Source organism: Physeter macrocephalus, chromosome 4 (assembly GCF_002837175.3).
Source record: "Physeter macrocephalus isolate SW-GA chromosome 4, ASM283717v5, whole genome shotgun sequence".
Classification (NCBI taxonomy): domain Eukaryota; kingdom Metazoa; phylum Chordata; class Mammalia; order Artiodactyla; family Physeteridae; genus Physeter; species Physeter macrocephalus.
In genome coordinates this window covers 88,961,658-88,984,591 of record NC_041217.1, presented here as the reverse complement: position 1 = coordinate 88,984,591, position 22,934 = coordinate 88,961,658, and the positions used below count along the sequence as shown (strand labels likewise).

General features: G+C 38.5%; 1 protein-coding gene across 1 annotated transcript in view; it reads right to left on the bottom strand.

The window, feature by feature from the left end:
- VAV3 (vav guanine nucleotide exchange factor 3) overlaps nucleotides 1-22,934 on the bottom strand; it is a 423,978-nt gene that overhangs the window by 186,149 nt on the left and 214,895 nt on the right. The window contains exons 10-15 of the mRNA XM_024119713.3: nucleotides 21,030-21,125; nucleotides 16,702-16,770; nucleotides 14,754-14,840; nucleotides 11,731-11,816; nucleotides 10,078-10,210; nucleotides 9,572-9,681 (exon numbers count right to left, since the gene is read on the bottom strand). Coding sequence (XP_023975481.3) covers nucleotides 9,572-9,681; nucleotides 10,078-10,210; nucleotides 11,731-11,816; nucleotides 14,754-14,840; nucleotides 16,702-16,770; nucleotides 21,030-21,125 — 581 coding nt within the window. The remainder of the gene's footprint in view (nucleotides 1-9,571; nucleotides 9,682-10,077; nucleotides 10,211-11,730; nucleotides 11,817-14,753; nucleotides 14,841-16,701; nucleotides 16,771-21,029; nucleotides 21,126-22,934) is intronic.

Genomic DNA, 22,934 nt, shown 5'->3' with positions numbered 1-22,934 from the left:
TTTTGATATCTATCCTTCATTCTTCCTTCTGCCTATGGCTTCTCCTTCCTTATAAGCATGCTCAGGAATGCCAGAAAAATGTCAAATAAGTATTAAATATAAGCTGAAAAAAAGGAGAGAGGTTGATCTCCACTAGGCAATAACAGAACAAGAACAGTATTTAATATTTACTCATGCTTCGTCATGCATGAAATGCTTTTGCATGTTTCTGGATCAAACAGGCTACTGGAAAACTCCATTTTATGACAGCTGTGATTTTTCTGAGCACTGTCCCGTGTCCTACTTCCTTTTATTGCTGCCAGGAAACTGTGGTTTAGTTCCCTATACTGACTTAACTGCCAATTTTGAAAGGTTATAGACAATACATTAGATTCAGGGAGAGTTGTGCTTGCTTCAACTTGGGATATTAACGTGAATAGGTCAGTAGCATAAGGCTCAGAGCAGCCTGGGGGCGATGGATCGTGTCGGCATGGATTTCATATCCATAAACAAATTCTACATATTAAAAACTGGTAGTGAAATCCTTTTAAGGAGAATGAATAAAAGGTTGTTTTTAGAGTGAATAATTTCTCCAAAAAAACAAAAAAGCATGTGGGCAGACAAATTCAGAGATGCTTTATGGATTGATACTTTGGTAATTGTGCCTGTAAGGTTACCAGTTTCCAAGTAGACACTGATGGGCTTTGGACACCGAGAAAATGCCAAAGCAGATGTCATCGTAGTCAAATGACACCCCCCCACACACAGCTCATCCAGGAAGGCTCACCCTTGGACCAACTCTTGACACCACCATAGCCTTCCTTCACCCCTTCTAATCTTCCTCAGTGTGCTCTCCAAAGAGGGAATTTCAGAATAAATAACAGGCACAAGTTTCATTACTGGTAAGAAGAAAATGCTTCAAGAGCACGAAGAGCCATCACTGACTAGAAAACTATCCTTGCTGATGTGGTCGACTATTGAGTAGAGACAAGTTTACCATGCTGTTGCTACTGGCCTGGATTCTTGGGGTCTCATAGTGCTTTCCAACAAACCACATAATAAAACTTAATGAAACCAGATACCTGAATGGCATTTTTGATATTCAATTGGTCAGTACAAAATAATGCCAAATACATATAATTCATCCAGGTATTTCTGTTCTGGTTTTGGTGGAGTAGAGAACATTTTGAGGCTAAATCATCATGATGACCTAAACAGGAATTAGTGCTAGTGAGAAAATCACACTTCTACAAAAAGCCACAACATGGCACCAGTATAGCTGAGATCCTTTTGTGGCAACACATACTCACTACATTCCCTAGGCCTGAATCATCATCTCTCTGCTGTGAGACAGGGGTCGCTAACTACAGCCCACAACTTATCTTACCGGAATATACCACACTCACTCATTTATGTATTATCTATGGCTGTGTTATTACTATGATAGACTTGAGTAGTTGTGACAGAGACCATATGGTCCACAAAGCTGAAAATGTTTACTTTCTGGACCCTGTTCTAAGAGATGAAATTCACAGCCTCAACAGGTACTTATTTATATATTTGATAAGATCCCAACGGATCTCCTAACGAAGAAAACAAACAAGAGGAGAGAGGGGAAGGGAAAGGAAGAGGAGAGAGAAGCAGTAGTACCATTATCCTAGTAGTAGTGGCAGTAGTAGCCAGAGCAGCAGTAGTTTGGGCTTGCTATAGAATTCTCTGATTTAGCTTCATGTAGATATTGGGGGAATCTCCATCTAGGCAAAAATATAAATAAAGTCAGTCTATTTTTTTATTTATTTATGTACTTACTTATTTATTTATTTAGCTGCGCCGGGTCTTAGCTGCAGCACACAGGTCTTCGTTGCCGTGTACAGGATCTTTAGTTGCAGCATGCGGGATCTTTAGTTGCAGCATGTGAACCCTTAGTTGAGGCATGCATGTGGGATCTAGTTCCCTGACCAGGGATTGAACCTGAGCCCCCTGCATTGGGAGCATAGAGTCTTAGCCACTGGACCACCAGGGAAGTCTCATAAAGTCAGTCTTTTAAATTTGCACAATAGAATGTCAAATCTGCTGCCAAACCTTTGATATCATAAACATGGGTCTCTCATCAAACAACAACAAGGACCACTTCTCTTGAGACACTCACCAGATTTTTTAACCCTGAATTGATGTGTAACACAACACAGCTTTATCCCTCCAAATCCTGGGATGGCTAGGGGAGGCACCCTCTCTCTGGCCTGACTAGCCACCCCCCACAGGAGAAACAGTGAGGTCAGGTCCTGGTCCACTGCCCGGAGCAACATACGGTGGGGAGGGTCACACTCTAGGTGCCACTGAGGGTGTTAAGGAGACCAGGGAAATGGGAGAGGGAATAGACATGTGAAATGAGTCTCCCTTGTGACGCCCATCAGTATCACAACATGCAGACAGTGATTGGACTTCAGGGGCAAAACAGAGAAGAAGCAGAGCCACTCTTCTGAGTCTGACAGGCGGAAAAAAATTGAGCAGGTCAGGAATCAGGAGTGTGGACAGAGAGAAATATGAGGAAGTAGGTGGCTTTGAGCATCTCAGACCTTAGAACCAGTCTAAGTTCTATATCCCCTACATCTCCTAGAGGCAAGGAGGTCCACAATTTGCATATTGTTTTGTAGTTTTTAGCAGAAGTATAGATTAGATCAATATTACTTGAAAGAATCTAGGTGATATGAAAATTAGCCATCCTGCTTGGTTCTCTAAGTTCATCTAAGCATCGAGTCAGACTGCCAAAAAGAAACATACCTAGATGGACAAAAAGAAACATAACCTGGAAGCATCAGGTAGGTGTCTACAAAAATGCCTTTAAAAAATTGCAACCTCATTTCTGAGGGTTAATTTAAGAAAAAAAATAATATATGACATCAACTTCTCGAACTTCAAAAAAATCTAATGCTGCTCATGGAGAACACGTTTTTCTGTATCTCTTACTTAAGGATCCACATTATAAAGCCTTCTTATCATACTAGTGAAAGTTTCTTTTCCTCAAGGACTGTTGCATTATTTTGTGAGAAAGTAAGAATTTCCTAATTCATCTTTGTTTTAAAATTGACCTTACTGTCAGAAAACTTAGAGTAAAATTTCAGATTTACAATAAAAATATGATTATCTACTATGTGCCAGGCACTGTGCTAAGACTGATCATGCATGTGAATAGCATTGACAAGATCCCTGCCCTCCTGGTGTTTTTAGTCCACTGGGAGAAGAGCCATGAAATAGACAGCTAGATCTAATGGCAATGCCCTCAATCCAAGGGCCCAGGCAGCTCAGCCTTGGGGCATTAAAGGTACACATAGGGCAACCAAATAACCAAATGGCAATTTCATTCTTTACCTAGCATTTCAAAGGACCTCAAAAGGAATATAATTCAGAGTCTACAGAAATGCATTACAAAAGTCCCTTTTCCCCTTTCCAAACCCCTCAGACCCCATAGCTATTCCAGAGCCTCACTCATACCAAAACCCAAAACTTTCTTTGCATTCCCAGACCCATGAAGCTTTCTTTTTCCCTTCTCCCAACATTATCTATGTATTCAATAGTTCAATTTAGCTTCTCTCCTAATAAGCAATAAAGAATCCTTACTCTTTGGGAGGAGAAAAGACAGGTAAAATAGAGTAGGCAAGTAATAGATTATCTTTAACAAGGAGGGGATTGTCAGGTCTCGGGAAGGCTATAAACACTAAACTTGGATAATTTTTGTCTGGCCATATAATTACAATTGTGAGAGGATACTAGGGAAGTGAGGTTACTCATTTAGCATAGTGGTCCGGAGAGATCTCTCTCACAAAGTGATATTTAAAGTCAAGATCAGTAGGATAAAGAACCAGTTACCCAAGGAGCAAGAGGAAAGACCGACCATCCTGGTAAGGAAACCTCACGGTTGAATGCCTGAGGCCTGTGCATATTCTCCAAAAACTGAAATGCACTCTATCTAACTACAGCAAACAGGTGTGTGATGTGGCTAAAGAGATGGGTGGGATAAAACCATGCAGGGCCTTCTGAGGTCCTGGTAAGAATTTTGATATTATACGGAGTGAAGTAAATAGCCAACAAAGTGTCTTAAGTAGGGCAGGACACAGCAGATCACCCTGGATGCTTCTTGAAGAATGGACTGGTAAGGAGGGGGCAGGGAATGCAGAAACTAATCAGAGATGTGGAAGGCTTAAACCAGGGAGGTGAGGGTGAAGATTACAAGCAAGTGGTCAGATTTAATCTGCAGAGATTGGTGAGAAACAGATTACATGTGGAGGGAAAAGGCAAATCTTGGCCCTCCATCTAATTACACTTGAAAAGATGGGATTGGGAGGAAGAGACCATTTGGATAGAAATATCAAGAGTTCAGTCTTGAAATACGATCCACTATATCTTAACTGAACGCTATTATATTTAGAAGCTACAGTAATTAAATTCAATTGCAATAGCTCCCTCAGTGCTATATGGCCAGGGCTTCCAATAGCGTCTGGCAACAAGGCAAGTGCTTAGTAAATATTGGGAGAATAAATGCAATTTCCTCTGATAATTACCCCTCTGGTATTCAGAATCTCTGAGCAATACCTTTAGATTAAAACAAATTATATTGGATAAAATATAATTTTATATTTAAAATGTGAAAAACATACTCATTGCTTTCATGTTCAAACTCCAGGAGGCGAATTTCAAGAAAACATTCTTATCTAGTGGAGCCTGAGTTTGCGGAGAATGCTTTGAAACATTGTTCTGTTTGACCTCTGATTATTTAAATTTTTCTTTTTAATTCTGTGGCATGTGTGCTTTTTATGGTGAGTGACCTCAAATTCCTTCTGGAAGTAAATGGGGAATAAATTAGAAAGATACACTGTGGCTCAAATTAAATGTGATTTGTGGAGTTTCATGGCTGCATTCCCGCCCCTGCCTCACCCCACTTGGAGAGCGCTCCTTTTCAGGGGTTCATCCTAGGAAACGAAGCTCAGGGGCTGCCCCTCCAGATGACAAGGCAGCCTGGTCCCAGAGCCCCTCCCCAGCTCTAGAATTTCCATACCCCCTTTTCCTTCTCTTCTCCCCACTCCCACTAGTCTTAGCAGCTAACAGATATATATCCTGGGCTCGTATTTTAGCAGACGTTAATGGTCTCTATGCTATTTTTCCTTCGGTAAGCCATGTGGCACAGTGCCTGGCATGTGGCACACAGTGAAGAAATCTTAGTGTGGTAATAATGGTATATGCATCTTCAAGGGGGCTTTCTTTATTCAAGGGAGTAAATATAAATTGTTAGAATTTCAAGAATTGGGTCAAGTCAGTCAGAAGCAATTCCAGGCAAAAGGGCCTTTCAGTTCCCTTCAATAAATATGACAGAGGCTGGTTCAAAACCTGCCACTTGCTACCATACGCAATGCTTTTTTGCCCCTGTTCTACTTTTTCTTTCTCTAACTTTTCCTTTTAAAAATCTTATTATTCTATTACTCAATTTCTTTATTTTACCCAACTCTGACTTATTTCTAGAAAACTTAAGGACACTGTCTGATCCTCCAGGTCCTAGTCACAGTGAAAAAAAGAAAAAAAAAATCCTGATTCCAGTTTTAGATAACAGGATTTGAGTCCAGGTGCTTATTTTAGCACCTTCCTGGTTAAACAAAATGCTGTGAAATAAGATCCTGAACTCTATTGTAAAAGACATAGCACTGAACTTGTACAAATGTGTTGAAATACTCCTGCCATTGCTAGTTTCCTAAGCTATAAAATGGCTATGACATGTTTATCAATTTAAATCTAACAGGAGAAAACATTAAAAACACTTCATTTAAGGGATTTGGGGAAAACACATCCATAGCTTCCTAACAATATTTTGAACATTGCTATGGGCAATGTTCACATCCACACTTTCCAACATCATTATGAAAACTAGCCTAAGCTAATAAAATAACATTTGCCATCCTATTTCCCAGATAACTAAATGGAATTGTGGGAAACAGTGACAAAAAGTCCTTTTGAAAATAAATAAGAATAAATAATGTGTATCAATCAGGCTTTTAAAGAGCTAAATATAGTTTTTAGAGTGGGATCCCCAGAACTATAGCTCTTGAACATTATTTGGCTCAAAAACTGTTCAAACAACCTCAAGAGCAATCAGTCCTGCTACCACTTCTTTTCACAGGGAAAAAAAGAAAGAAGACATCCTTCTTCCTCCCCTATCCAAGTGGGTCACTGATGCTTTTCTCTCTGTGAAGCCTTTCTTCTGGAGGGTTGCCAAGTCTATGTGGTCCACTGCAGATAATGTTGGAAGTGGCTATGGCCAAAGAAGGTCAGAGAATAGGGCTACTGAGTGGGGACTGGGGTGTGCTTGGGAAGGACAGAGGCTGAGATTTAGGTCACCTCCGGGGAGATTTGAGTTTACCGGATACTTACTGTTTATTGGTATTCATGCTTTTCTATGATCCCTTATAATAGTCTAAATTAAGAGCAGTATTTTAAACTCCTTAAAGGTGATTTGCAAATTTTTTTAAATAAAAATGATCCAACAATCCTATAAACAGCAGAATTGCCATCTTCTGTAAATAGAACTGGCAAGCATTTCATCAGTCTTAAAATATCACCTCCCTTGATTTCCTGCCCCCCTCCCACCAATGCCTCCCTTTCCTTTTCAAAGGTCCTTAAAGCAACACTCCAGAGTGCTCTAGGGGGACTTACAGGGCCCCTGTTAGTGCCAAAGAGACTGGAAGAAGCTGGTCTGTGGCGAGACACAAGGCTTACTGTTTATCATGTATTGTCATGAATGCTGCAGGATTTCTCAGTTTTCTTTTTCTCCATGGCTTATAGACTAAGAGTACTTGAACTTTAGATAATGGATAAAATAGCAAAATTTGAGCCATAGGCAAAGTCTTAAGGTTCAGGACTTACTTAGATTATTCTACTTTCCTGAGCACAAGACAAGCAAGACCTGTCTTACAAAGCTGGAAGCAGGACTTTCCTGCATAACAAGCTTCAAAAGAGAAAGGAGGAAATAAAATAATGGGATAGTCTGTTGCTCGAATAAAATCCTAGTTTTATTTTGCCTAATTTTAATTTACATGCCATACATGGCATAATCCCTGCTTAAAGAAGCCCTCAACTTTGACTTTGAGCAATTCTCAAAAAAAGGTACTTCCACTCTCTCACCATCTGCATGGGCAAGTCAGTGGAACTCTAAAATACAAACAGAGTTTAATGGATGTTTAATTACATTGTTGAGGTGCTTGGATAAGGCTCAAAGATGAAGAACCCCACCCAGTTTCCCTGTGTGTGGTACAGCCATCTTTCCTGTGATGGAATAATTTAAAGCTACCCATACTCTTCCCTTATGTATATACCTGTAAGGCAGCGACTGATAGTTGCGTACAGCTACCCATTTCTCCTTTCTTCCATAATAGGAGAACCTTGATTTGTAGCCAAGCATAATCATGCCCAGAATGAAGATGGCATTTCTCGGCTCCCTTGTCAGACGTGGCCACATGACTAAGTTCTGGTCAGTATTATGTAACAGAAGCTTGTAGCATTTCTGCAAAGAATCCTTTAAAATGAGGATCACCTTCTGCTGCCTAGAATGTAGATTATATAGCTAGAGCTCCAGCAGCTATCTTGGACAACACGTGACCAACCGTGAGGACAGAAGCCATGCTGACAATGGCAGAGCAGGAAGATCTGCGCCTGGGTTCCTGGCAATACCCCAGAGAGCCCAACCCACCCCTTGTCTACCTACCCCAGATTCTTTTCCATGAAAAAGAGAGATAAGCATCCATTTTGTTGAGTCTCTTGCATCCAGAGTTTAGCTGTTTGATTTATGGCAAGTGAACAAAATATTAAGTGATGTGCCTATCAATACAGTCCAAGGAGCCCGCCTACTCTGGACAACAAATTTAACTTCCCTCCTCTGCAGAAATTCCTTCACTCATGTAAGGATCATATGAACAGAATCCATAAGAAAATACCAACCTAGCATCCTTCCCACAAGAGCAAAGGTGTGAGATCAGCTCTGCCTTTGCATATTATCAGCAACCCCAGCATCCTGTCACTCCAATCCCAACTGCTCAAGTCCAAATATTGCCTATCACTTGAAACCTCACTAAAACAGCACACCAGGTTTATGATGTAGCCCACAATTCATCAGAGACTGGGCAGAGGTCACCAACTTCATCACTTGTGACCCAAACCAAAAAGGTCCCTGTAGAATAGCCATTTTATTGATGCGTACAACTACTAAGGTCTTTTAATTATTATAATCAATAACAATAAATTTTAAAAACTACAATAGTATACTGGAAGATGTCCTCTGAATTTATAAGTCCCTATAGGTATATTAGGATCCTAAATACAAAACAATATTAATAATAGTGATAACAACAGATACCTCTTACAGTTCAATACTATATCATCGCTGTTGTACTATCTGGCCATCATCTGCTTGACACATATACCTGGAATTCAAAATATCATTATCCCTATTTTAGAGGAGGAAACTGAGGCTCTGAGAGGTTAAACAAATTGGCTAAGACTATGCAGCCAGTCCATGGCAGGGGTTATTGCTGAACCCAGAATTGTCTATAAGCTTAAAACTATTTTAGCTGCACAATCTTATGTCTCAAAATGTTAGAGAAAATAATCTAAGGAAAATCTCTATTTTTCTCCCCTCAGAACTACAATAAAATATTCTAATCCTATTTCCATTTTATAGTAACATGAGCATTTCCAAAAACAGCAAAGGAGAAAGCAAACAAAAAATCTGATAGAATTTGTCTGCAAAAGGTAAATAATGCTTGAATATAAATGAAGCAAATCACAGAAGTGTTTTTTCTTAATTTCACCTTTTGCTAACAGTTTCAATTTCAGGGTGACCTATATGTTTCCATAACAAGGTTCGTTATACACTTTTTAATCCATGAACCTCAAAACTGAAAAGAAACTCCTATAATGACACGTCCTTGTGTAATCACATCTCTGTATGCATTCCTTTTTAAACATGTCTGATTTATTTCCCACCTCTTTGTTGAGTTTCCACTTTAATAAAAGGAAAAAACACTGAGAGAAGTCAAGCCCTGAAAGCATTCATTGAATACATCAAGTAATTTACCTCAGAATTCAAACAATAAATGAGTTAAAAACAAACAGGAGGAACAAATCAATCTATTAAAAATAAGATATTTGCGTGTAGTATGTACGTGTGTGTATGTGTTTGGGAGTATTTCTACTTAATTTAAAGATATATATAAAACATGGCAATTACGTTAAAAGTTTATCATTAGAATAATTAATATTTTCGGGGGCTGCTAAAAGCTAAAGAATTAAAATATGCCCATGAGAAGAAAGTCAAACAGAAGGTTAGAGCTCCCTCTTTCTTTTTCTTGAAGAAATTCACCAAAACATCTCTCCCAGGAGACCAAAGTTATCAAGCTGACAGTCTCGTAGCATATCACTCATGCTCAGAGCAAAGTGTTTTCACAGCCTCTGTACACATGCCACAAACATTAGAGTATGTTTATTGGTAGTTCATTGTTCATAAGAAACTTATGCAGTAGAAAAAAGCACTTTTAAAAGTAGAAATACTCACAAAGCCATTTCAAACTGTTCCAGCCACTTTTTCTTTAAATCTTTTGTTTTGCAATAAAATTCTAACCCATTTTGTCCTTGGATATGGATGAGGTAGAAGCCATAAGACCACTGTTAAAATTAATATTCCTCAGGTTAATAGTCATCATTCATTAATAACATCATGTTTCCAAATTCACTAACACACCGCCATAATCATCCACAAACCACCCATAACATTATCATCAGACAAACTGTGAACAATCAAGATTACTGTAGTCAACTTCATATCTAGAACAATTGCTATGCCAAGTGCATTTTGCTGCCTTGATCATTAGGGCATTAGAGATGATCATTATCACCTGTGGCACTATCCAATTATTTCTCACAGAGGCTTGCTTCTAATTAATCTCTAGAAACAAAAACACCTGGATGGATAAGCGGCCTCTCACATTAATGTATTAGCATACTTTCCTTGACTAGTCAAAGTTATGAGTAAATTATAGTTATTCATTTCCAAGAATTTACCTTTTTATTTTCTTTATCAGTTGTAGGATTGTTGGCTATTTTGTACTGCTGAAGATCTATTATTTCTTTCATTTCATAGTTATCACCTTTCCTTTTACATACAATCACTGCCAAATCAAATAAGAAGATATGCCTGAGAGAAAGAGAGAGAGAGATTTATTTAAATGGTTTGGAAGCATGTGTGTTAATTCTTCCCAGGTAAAATTTAATTTATCCTGTGAGTTAAAGACAAAGGCATTGTGCACATTGAAAGAATGAACTGTGTGTCCTGGCACTGCCCTTTACTAAATGAATCACCCTGCTGTGCCTCAGTTTCCACAGTTAAAAAATAGGCAAAATTATAATGAGAACAATATGCACACTGCAGAGTTACTGTCAGGAACAATTAAGCCATAAAGTGTTGTTCGTGAGCTAGTACTTTCTTTCTTCCAGTTTAAAAGCTAAACATTTATGGAATAATATTAATGACAACAACAGCAGTTAACTTCTACTGATGTTACTAGGAGTCAGCCAGAGTGTCTTGAGAAGCATTCACCCCTTCCACAAAGATGACTCAATTTAAATACCCAGGACCATCTCCTGAGGTACGTATTATTAGCATCTTCATTTTACTGGGGAGGAAGCTGAGGCTCAGAGAAGTTAGATAATTTTCTCAGGGTTACACTGCCAGTGGGTGCACAGCAGGATTCACTCTTGGGTCTACTTGTGGAACCTGCGCTTTTACCCTGTATGTTGCTCCTCGTGACTTAATGGACAACCTAAAACAAATTGAGTGGTACATGACCCAAGTGTAAGCTAGAGAAATTACGGTTAAATTTACATGTTGATATTTCTCTTCTATCTTACTAAAAGCAATGTAATTGGGGGAAAAAACAGACCTTATAATCCTATCATCCAAGACCAATATTTGTATCTTTTTGAAAACTCTCAGTGATTAACACGCATACATTTTTTTAAACAATAATAATGAGACATTCACGTAGCTCTATTACTTGCATCACTTTCAAAGCCTGTTTTCCGGGAGAGGCTAAAAGGATGTGTGTCCCCTGGGAGCTACTTTTAGAGCCTGGGTATCAAGGTGGAAGCAAGAGTGATGCTGCCCCCTACTGGTTGACTTTCTAGTTTCCAAAGTTTCCAGAAAATGGCCATTTCAACTAAATAAATCAGTTTAACTACCGCATAATTAGCTCAACTAATCTTTAAGGACTGCACCTACAAATTTCCCTCGAGAAAATCTCACTAAATGGCCCTCACTTGGACTTCCTGCTTAGGACATGTTGTATTGTTTTTAGTTCTTTTAAAATGCATACCAAAAAATAAAATTAAATTAAACAATTGTGTTTTTATAGTAGTTGTCTATTATTGCTTTATTGCTACTCTCATTTTAATGTGTACTTTTTTTTACTCTAGCTGACATTCTATATTTGTCTATTCCTTCTTAAGAACTCAAACTTAGGCAAATCAACAGATACCAGAACAAAGAGGGGAATACTTAACATATCTATATGAGAAATTAAAAAACCACAGATCGATCTGACCCCTTGTTTTTATTCCTTTATTTCACTCCTTTGTCCTGGAGGAACTGTTTTTAAGATTTTCACAATCTCCTGATCCTAATAACTTATTTTGAAAATAAGTACTGATCCTTCTCACCTTTCTTGTTTTGTATGCTTGTCTAGAGTGGTTATTCGAATTTCACCATCTCCCTGAGGTCGTCCAAAAAGCAAAACTGGTTGGTTCTAAAATATAAAATGTGCATGTCTCAGTTTTTCATAATCACATAAAAACAGAAATTAACATCAGTGAGGACATTTGCTAGGCACAACTATCTTATAACAACTTTTATCATTTTACCTTTTAACACACTTATTCTAAAAAGCTCAGGTCTGTATGATACACTTTCAAAAATAGCCTGTCCTTGGTCATCCCAGGGGGCATACTGAAGACATTAATTGATTTTACTTACAACTGGAGAAGTTAGCTACCAAAACAGAGGATTAATTGGAAAAATGCAAATCACAAGGAAGTTACAACTAATATTTACTGAGCATCCACTGTGTGCTAGCCACTAGGTACAGAACAAAATGACATAGACCCTGCCCTCATGAAACATACTGCTCAGTGGGGGAACAAATATTCACAGAAGAATATAATTACAAACATGTGATTGCCATGATGGAAGAGCAGAGGAAGCATGCATATCTGGGGGACCTAATTTGGTCTAGGGAGTCAAGGATGGCTTCCCTGAGCTAAGATCTTAAGAACGAAAATTTCTGACTTGATGATTAAAAATAATGAGCCATTTCCCCAGAGGCAGAAAACAAAAAGTTTTAAGTATTTATGAACACCTACTCTACAAGGTGCTAAAGGAAAAAGAATTGACTGAAAATATCACTAACATCTATGAGATTACGTTCTAATAAAAAAGAGATATGTAATTAATTAACTGTACTACAAGAAAGTATAAAAATAAATGTTTCCTATCTGTATTTTTTGCAGAAACAGAAAACTCCATCCTAAAACCCAAACGGAATCGCAAGGGACCCTTAATAGCTAAAACGATCATAAAAAAGAACAAAGCTGGGATCTCACACTTCCTGATTTCAAAACTTATTACAAAACTATGGTAATCCAAACAGTGTAGAACTGGCATAAACACAGACTTCTAAACCAATGTAATACAACAGAACATCCAGAAATAAGCCTTCACATATATGGTCAAACGATTTTTGACAAGAGCGCCAAGACCAATTCAGTGGGGGATAGGAGACGCTTTTCAACAAATGGTGCTGGGGAAACTGGATATGCACAGGCAGATGAATGAAGTTGGGCCCTTACCTTATACTGTTTCCAAAAATTAACTCAAAATGGATCAAAGAGTTAAAAATACAAAACTTTTAGAAGAAAACATAGGGGAAAAGGTTCATGACATTGGATTTAGTAATGATTTTTTAGATAGGACACCAAAAGCACAGGCAACAAAAGAAAAGATCGATAAGGTGGACTTCATCAAAATTTAAAATTTTGCACAAATAACAATATTAACAGAGTGAAAAGGCAACCCACAGAATGGTAGAAAATATTTGCAAACAAAAATGTGATAAGTATTGATATCCAATAATTCATAAAGACAGAAAGTAGAATGGTGGTTGCCAGGGGCTGGGAGGAAGGGGGAATGAAGAGCTAGTGTTTAATAGGTGGAGAGCTTCAGTCTTGCAAGATGAAAAGAGTTCTGGAGATGGATGGTGGTGACGGCTGCACAAGAATATGAATGTATCTAACATCACAAAACTGTACACTTAAAAATGGCAAATTTAATGTTTTATATATATTTTACCACAATAAAAAAAACAAAACAGCTGTCCAGGCAATGTGCTATGGAATTACAAAGAAAAAGAATTAGGGATTCTTTCAGATTAGGGAAAGAATTTTTTTTAAATTGGACCTTGAAGAAATTTGATAGGAAATAATGAAAAAAGATATTCCAGGCTTTGACAATATTATAATCAAAGGCAGAACTATAAACGCAACTATGTGAAGAGGTAACCAGAGGCTACTGTGATTGGAAAGGTGGCAGATGAGGTCCTGAAAAGGGGAAGTAGCTGTATGTGTGGAAAGAAAGACAGACCAAAGATGTTTCAGAGAAAGAAGCAATAAAATTGCTCTACCAAGAAAAGCATCTTAAATCCATTCATTTATCTGTTTTCTCTCCCCACAGCTTTATCCAGGCCTCCATCATCTCTCTTGAAACGACCTCAATGATTTGCTGAGTGGTCTGCCTGATGAAAGGGTTTTCATGACACTTAAATCAGACTGTGAAACCCTCTGGTAAGAACCGTTCACTAGCTTCCTACTGCAATCACTACAAAATCCCAACTCAGTGCCTTGCCCTCCAAGGCTGTGGTGTGTAGTTCTCCTGCCCCCACTCTCCCACTTCAGAGCCCACCCTTCTTCCTTTCACTCAATTTCCAGCCTCTCTTGTCTTGCTGCTCCTTGAACAGCCCTGGCTCTTGCCCATTTCAGGGCATCTCACTTGCTATGGCTTCTGCCAGGAATCTTCTCTCTGCAGACCTCTGTGCCACTGGCTTCTTCTCATCCTTCAGGCTCAGGTGACAAATGTCTCAGAAGGACTTTTTCTGAGCACCTTATCTAAACTAGGACTCCCCTCACTATCCTCTGTTGCAGCAACCTGTTCACAGCATTCATCTCAATAGAGAGAGCATTTTTAGACTCTCTTTTTACTGTCTCCTCAACCACGAGACCATGTTGTTCATAGTTACAGCCCCGGCCCCAAGCAAAACGTCTGGCACACAGCAGTCACCCAGTAAATATACATAAAATGAATAAATTAACGGGACTCCACCATGGTTACGTATGGGGGTGAGGGAAGGAAAAGAAAAAAAAATGGACTCCAATGTTTAGAATTGGGACTGCTGCAGGGAGAGACATCACAGTGTGATTAAAGTGACAGGGACAAGCAATGGCAGAAAGTCCCTGGACAATGATGTATCACAGGTGCCACTGAACATTCATTCCCGTGGATGCTGCCAAACAGAAGTCGGAAAAAACCTAGAACAACAGAAACTTGAAGGTAAACTATTTCTTTTCAAAAACAACTGCTAGAATGTCCCCCAATTTGTGGGTTAGGGAAGCTGGATGGAATGATAATTACATACCAAATTTTCTATAGATAGCTGAAACTGTTTAATTTCACGAAGGGTCTCATTATCTCTTTTCACTTCATTCACATACTGTGCCAAGTCCTAAAGAATAAAAAGAAGGGGAGAAAAAGAGGCAAGATAAGATTAGACAAGAGATGAGCACTGTTTGAAAGAAAACACATCATTAATTTCATTAATGGTAGAAAGTTGCCACTATAACTTTCAATGACAATAAAATGAATGCCTAATCGAAGCTGCATCTCAAAAGCAATTTAAAACTGTCTGGAGTACAGCTGGGAAGACTGAAGCCTTGTCATTTACCACACCCCTGAGAAGAGTAAGGATCAAACACAGAAACAAACAAAATATGCTGCCATGCAGAACAACAAAAAGGAAACCAGGTCGGGAGCATGTAAATTCCAAACACTGACCTTGAGAGAATCACACTTGAATTTAGGTTAGAATAAGGGCAATCATGAAGGATTAGCCGGGAGAAAAAAGTAACTAAAAGTTAGACAACGAATCTAGCAGGGCTGTTGTCTGCATCCAGTTAGCATCTTAGTTCCTGAGAGGGTTCAGTCAGGGAAGCCAGGTCAATTTCAAAGAGTTAATAAAGGGAAGTGAAGGAGAGGAGAGAAACCAGGGAGCATGAAAATGAACTAAAGAGCACAAACAATGCTGGCCCTGTTTCTCCATGTGCCTTCACCTATTTTAAAATGTCTTTTCTCAAATTTGAGGAAACATTAGCTAATCTTTCCATACTGTAACTAGCTATTTTTATTATATGTGCTCCAGATTTTTCCTGTTTTCTGGGTTCTTTTTCTTTTTTCCCTACCCTCTTATATTTATCTGCAACAGCAGGAACAGAACTCAGACAAAAGCAGTTCCTAACTTTGTTCTAAATGAAAGCCCGACTTTTCATAGGATATATCTATAAACGATTTCTTTAAAAAATTGGAAACGATATGATTTTTTTTATAATAATAAATAATGATGGGCTGTTTCCTGACAGGGTACTAAAGTCAGCTAAACACAGAGCTAACACTGAAACTGGCACAAGGACACAGAGAAGTAATTATGCACTGCTCTGGGCAGAGTCACATTGGCATTTTGTTTTGACAACAAATATTTGTGTATGTCTTAAGCTAGGGACAAATATTATTTCTTTCAAAGTCAAAGTCCAGCATAGCGTGGAAATCGGGGTTTTACAGATTCCCCAATATGTTCAAAAAGCCTGCCTTCATCTACTTCTAGTTCTTGATTTTCAGATTTACCTGAAATAGAAACCCAGACTGATCACTTGTACTGGTGCACAGCATCCAAAAAGGTAAACCTGGCTGACATCCTCACTTGAGAAAAATAAGTCACACCAGTGTTCTTAAGTCATCAGCTAAACTGCTGCTTGCACAAGCCAATAGGTTTCTACTAGTAACCATAAAAAGAATGTGAAACAGGGCTTCCCTGGTGGCGCAGTGGTTGCGCGTCCGCCTGCCGATGCAGGGGAACCGGGTTCGCGCCTCGGTATGGGAGGACCCCACATGCCGCGGAGCGGCTGGGCCCGTGGGCCATGGCCGCTGAGCCTGCGCGTCCGGAGCCTGTGCTCCGCAACGGGAGAGGCCGCAGCAGAGGGAGGCCCGCATACCACAAAAAAAAAAAAAAAAAGAATTTGAAACAAAACCATTCTATTAAATCATTCCTGGTAGTTATGGAAATTATCATACTTTCATAAATAATGAAAGTTATTTTAATATACCTCTTGGTTTTATGTTTTTGTCCAATAATTAAATCCATGCAAGGATATTGATTTCAGTTAAAAATATCCAGCTCTCCCCTCCAAAAACAAACCTATGCAAATACTTATAATATCTATTAGCATATCATACATATGTATTAACAGTTTATATTCTATTGTTTTTAGGCAAGAATTAGAAATACAAACAAGTTAATGATGCATTAGTCTAACCTTCATGGCATCAAGAGCCAGTTTCAAATTTGCCTTCTCCAAAGGATCAGTGGTATGTTTGACCAGCTCCTATTTGGAAGATATATTTTAGTACTACTTTCATCAAATTAAAACCAACACATAAGAAAACATTTTACAAATAAACCATTTTTATCATTATTCTCACCATAATGTGATAAATCTGATTTAACTAGGCTCTGTTTTCATCAAAAATTTCAAACTGTAAGTAGACCAAATAGATATCAAAAGGACATGAGACAACGGTCAGAAAGGTTTTCCTTTCAAAGTTGAACGTGGGGCTTCCCTGGTGGCACAGTGGTTGCGCGTCCGCCTGCCGATACAGGGGAACCGGGTTCGCACCCCGGTCTGGGAGGATCCCACGTGCCGCGGAGCGGCTGGGCCCGTGAGCCATGGCCGATGAGCCTGCGCGTCCGGAGCCTGTGCCCCGCAGCGGGAGAGGCCGCGGCAGAGCGAGGCCCGCATACCACAAAAAAAAAAAAAAAAGTTGAACGTGAATTCTATCCCCCACCATCACACGGACACTCTTGCCAGATGTTTAGAAAGATTCCCCTCCTTGACAACTGAACTGATACTTTTTTCTTTTTTGGCTGCGCCGCGTGGCATGTGGAATCTTAGTTCCCTGACCAGGGATCGAACCCGCACCCCCTGCATTGGAAGCATGGAGTCTTACCCACTGGACCACCAGGGAAGTCCCTGAACTGATACTTTTCACTTGTTATCAAACTTGGCTTCTCTATGGCTTTTGATTCTGACAACTCCATCTCTCCTTTAGCCTCAGGGACATCAGGCTCTTCTATTTGTTGCTGTTATTTTTGTTAGTTCATCTTAAATGTTGCCTATTCATTTGTCTTTCATACCTTCTTCTTTCTTTGACCTTAGAAATGAGTTATTATTCCCTAGATTTTCACCTTAGTCTTCTGTTATCCTTACGTTACATACTCTGTGAATTCTATCACAGCCATTCCATAACATCGCCTATCACCTAATGTGACAGCCACCCTCAAATGAATGTGCTCAACCCAGAATTCATGCCTGAGTTCGAGACTCATATGTCCTATTAAATCGTTCTACCTGGGTTTCTCGCAAGCCCCTGAAATCCAGCATGTCCAAACTTCATGCACCTTCACCCGCACCCCTACTCTTGTTCCTGTTTATGTTTTACTGAATGACGGCACCTCCATCACTTAAGCCAAAACGTCAAAGGTGCCCCTGACTCCTCCCTCTCTCTCACTATGTTCTCTCTGTGTTAACTTTGACCCTTCCCCTTGAAACCTCCTCCACTGGCACTACCTCGGTTCAAGTCCCTGCTCTCTTTCAAATGGGTGACTGTAATAGGCTTCTGATTCATCTTCTGACTTGCAGTCTTTCCTTGCTACAATCTAGTCCCTCAATTGACATCAGAGTTAAATCTCTAAATGTAAATCAGATCCTGTTACTTAGACTTCAGGGAGGCTCACAAAAGCTTCAGGTTGTCACGCATACCTCGTAGATGCTTCATGATCTGAATTCTGCAAACCTCTCCCAACTTCTCTCTCCACTTCCTCTCAAACAACCTATGCCCTACTTCTACTAAGTTAATTGCAATTCTCAAAATACGTTCTAATATCTGATCCCATTAGGCATGATGTTTTCTCTCCTAGAAAGCCCTTGCTCTCTGATCCACCTGTCAAACTGTCATTCTTCCTTCAAAGCCCAACTCAAGAAACACTCCTCTGTGAAGCTTTCTATGACAGAGGCCTCTTCTCAAGCCATAATTAAGTAAGTCTTTATTTGTACCACCTCTGTACCTTCTGCATACTTATCACATCATATTGTACTTGGCAGATTACATTTCATTTTCCCCAATAAAACAGTGAACTTTATTAGTGTGAGGGGGGCTGTTTTACATTGCTGATAGACTCACACTGTATGCAGCTCATGGGATCCATTCAAAAATCTTTGCTGAGGGGCTTCCCTGGTGGCGCAGTGGTTAAGAATCCACCTGCCAATGCCGGGGACACAGGTTTTAGCCCTGGTCTGGAAAGATCCCACATGCCGCGGAGCAACTAAGCCCGTGTGCCACAACTACTGAGCCTGCGCTCTAGAGCCCAAGTGCCACAACTACTGAAGGCCGAGGGCCTAGAGCCCGTGCTCCCCAACAAGAGAAGCCAGTGCAATGAGAAGCCTGCGCATTGCAATGAAGAGTAGCCCCCGCTAGCTGCAACTAGAGAAAGCCCACGTGCAACAAGGAAGACCCAATGCAGCCTAAAATAAATAAATTTTTTAAAAAAATCTTTGCTGAATTCAGTACCAGTAGTGTTTCTAGTTGTAAACAGAACCTACAGATATCAAATCTGTTAAGTATAATAAACTTGTCAGAGTGATACTCTTGTTTTCTTTTTTTACTTTTCCTCTATTAAATAATAACAGTATTCTCAAAGTTTCAAACCCCCCACTATAAAATATTTTAATTTTATAAATCCATGATTTCAAATCATAAGGCATTTCAAAAATGATTTACCCACTAAAATACAGTAGTAAGTAGAAAATATTCAAATTCATACCACATTTATTTAACACATTTCTAAACAGTAGACACATTAATTCTACTCTACACTATTTTGAAATGGAAACACATTTCTAGAATTTTTATCTAAGTGTGGTATACCAGATAAAACTTTTCCTATTTTAAAAAATCATCATGGAACTAAATATACTTTTGAAATTTAAAATATCAAACAACCCAAGAGAAATGAGCAGAAAAAGTTCACTGACTTTCCAAAAGGTAAGGTCATATACTTTTATAAGTCTGCTTAAAATCTTTTTTTTTAAACATCTTTATTGGAGTATAATTGCTTTACAATGTTGTGTTAGTTTCTGCTGTATAACAAAGTGAATCAGCTATATGTATACATATATTCCCATATCCCCCCCCTCTTGCGTCTCCCTCCCACCCTCCTTATCCCACCTGATCTCTCTGTGCGATGCAGCTGCTTCCTACAGCTATCTATTTTACATTTGGTAGTGTATATATGTCCCTGCCACTCTCTCACTTCGTCCCAGCTTACCCTTCCCCCTTGTCGTGTCATCAAGTCCATTCTCTACCTCTGCGTCTTTATTCCTGTCCTGCCCCTAGGTTCGTCAGAACCATTTTATTTTTTACATTCCATATATATGTGTTAGCATATGGTATTTGTTTTTCTCTTTCTTACTTCACTCTGTATGACAGACTCTCTAGGTCCATCCACCTCACTACAAATAACTCAATTTCATTTCTTTTTATGGCTGAGGAATGAAGAAAATAGATATTTCTCGAAAACTGCACATTTTAAATTCTTCAATCAATATTTGACTATACTAAAGTTACAAGATAAATTATCATCTTCTTTTGGACATGTTTTTAGTTTCACGATGTCTCAGAAACTAACTGCCTAAGTCTTCCTTATTATTTTTTCATAAAATGCAATTTGATTAAGTTGCTTTGAGTTTAGGTCTCATAAATGTTTTAACGCATTTGTAAGGAATAATCAGGGTTTGAATTTTTCTGATTTCTCAGTAGAAAATAGAAATGACTAATAATTTTGCAGTTACAGTTCAAGAAATTTAATATACAGGATGTATAAAGCACAGCAAACTCAGAATTATATTTCACATTCAGGTAGTAGATCTTTTAAAAATGACATTTCACAAGCATCAGCAAAGCTGATAGACTAATACAGTAAGACATTTCTTTGGAGCAGAACTAATGAGTCTCCTGGTACAGCTATCAAATTACATTTATAAGACTCTCCACCCTCATTAGAAGACTAACCGTGGAAACCATAAGCTTTGGGGTTATAACAAGAATCACCTCAAAATAAATGTAGTCTTATTATAATTTAGTATAGCAGAAAGTAACACAGAGTGTGACACAATTCTCTTTCGTTTATGGTTATAAGGCACAAATTCTAATACAATTAACCTGTCAAAATTCAAGTGTATTGCAACACTGAGATTCTAATAAATGATTACTGCTAACGACAGAAGACTTGGTTGAAGGGATATTTGTATTTGTTTTGCCTTGTTTTTAAATTTTTTAATTTTTTTGGAGCCAGTTCTGTTTGAAGAACACAAAATGTGACTTTGTGAAAGACACAGAATTATCTTTGCTTAAAAGGAAGAAAAAATTTCCAGCTGTTCTGTTATTTCCCACTTAGCTATCCTCATAATTGAAAACTGTAAGGGGACAGGGCTCCAAACATAACGTTTCTGCAGCATAGTTGATGCTTCATTAATATTGTGTTGAATTAATGAATGAACAAATAAAAAAAGAGTTTTAAATTACATACCTGAAGGAGAAGGTGATACTTTAAAACGCGCTGCATAGGAACCACAAGCAAATCTCGAAGAGTAAATTTCCCATTATTTGCTCTTTTAGAACATTCCTAAAGAAATTTTTTTTAATTGAACTTTTTTAGTTTTAGCAAAAGGAGTCATAAAACAAACATTAAAAGATACAAACGCCACAAGCAAAACTGCTATTATACAAAAAATATTTTGCTATTTTCCTTCTTAACAATCCTTCTTTCTTAAAAATAGGAAGTATCGTCAGTTAAAAACCAAAAGAAACAAACAAAACTTGTAGCATTTCAACTCTAAATAAGAATAAATATGTAGAACTATTTTACACATGAAAATTATTTTCTCTAGTGGTCCTCCAGCATCTTCCCCCCACTTACCACTTAACCTTTCACCAGTCTCCCCAAGCAGGCCTGTGGACCAGGCATCAAGAACAAGCCCCACTAATCAAACCCACTATGTTCCCTCCCCACCATCATGCCTTGGTTCATTCGGTTCTCTCCAACTGCCATGAGCTTGGACTAGTTCCCAGCAAAATTCATCATCCTCTTGAAGAACTATACTTCTAGGCTGTTAGTAATAGTCCCAATCAAAATTGTGCTGTCTCTCTGTGCCTTGTGGGTCTCTTAATTATTGTTGTATATGTATATGTATAATATCTTCCCCAATATATTGTCTTTTATACCTCTTAAGAATCTAGTATTTGCTGACTAAACATTTGTTGTAATGAATGAAATGGAATGACTGACTCCCAAAATTTGCTGAAGTATAAACCCACTACAGGATTCAAAGTTTTCAAAGCCTCAGATTTTATTTTTTTAATCTCACAATCTCATCTCTTACAAGTTTATCAAAAAATAGCATTGACGGGTTCACTCTATTGACATTAACTACAACTTTGAGGAAAGTACTTTGAATGTGCAGTGTCAAAGTCTGAATTTAAATCAAGTTTGGCAATTCTTGTCTGTGTGACCTTGAGCAAATTGCTTCTCTGATATTCATGGTATCATCCAAAAAAACCAATAAGGTGTCATAAAGATATTTTTATTTGTGAGCAACCTAAGTCCAAAATCCTCAGACAATTACATAACCAAGACCAAGGAATTTTCCAGTTCACGGAAGGGGTTGTAGTCAAGAAAATACTCTTTAGTTTCCCTTTTGCCCACACTTAGCTTTTCCAGCACATGGAAGGATATATTATATTATCAGGAGCTATAGAAACAAACACCATTAGCTCCAATGACCATATTGAGTTAATGAGTGCTTGACTATAGCTTTCAAACAAGAACTGGTGACACATCCTGACATGTTAGCTCACATCTTGTCAATTGCTGGGGTTCACTGGACAGATAACTATTTCAAATGATTTCTTGCTTCCACAGATTGTAGCGAGTTCTGGATCATGGGTCTCAAATAGGAGGTCAAACTGTTAATATTATTGTAATGAATGGGTCTCATCTTCCCAGGTGCATTTTAAGTTCCTTGGATACTGAGGTTGTATCTTACACTTCTTATGTTATGCCATTTTAACATAGTGTTAAGAACAGAAATGTTATACATTTAAAATTTACTTTGTTATGTTATGGAAGTCAGTGTAGAACTATTGGGGAAAAAATTATTTCAAGTTCTAAGTTATAAGCTCAGGAAGAAAAGAAACTAACAGCGCTGGCATTAGCTACGATTAGGGGGCCGAGACTGAAGTGTAAAATGCTTATTAGTATTGAAAGCAAATAAAGGGTAGAAATGATTCTTCCAAACATCCAGTCAAGTGCTTAGCCTCAACTCCAATTCTCAGTGAAAAGAAAAGAAAATGTAATAGGGATGAGCCAGCTTAGAGAACAAGGTAAAGAGACTCTATTACCCTTCACCCCATGTTATCTTGTTTCTACAGTAGG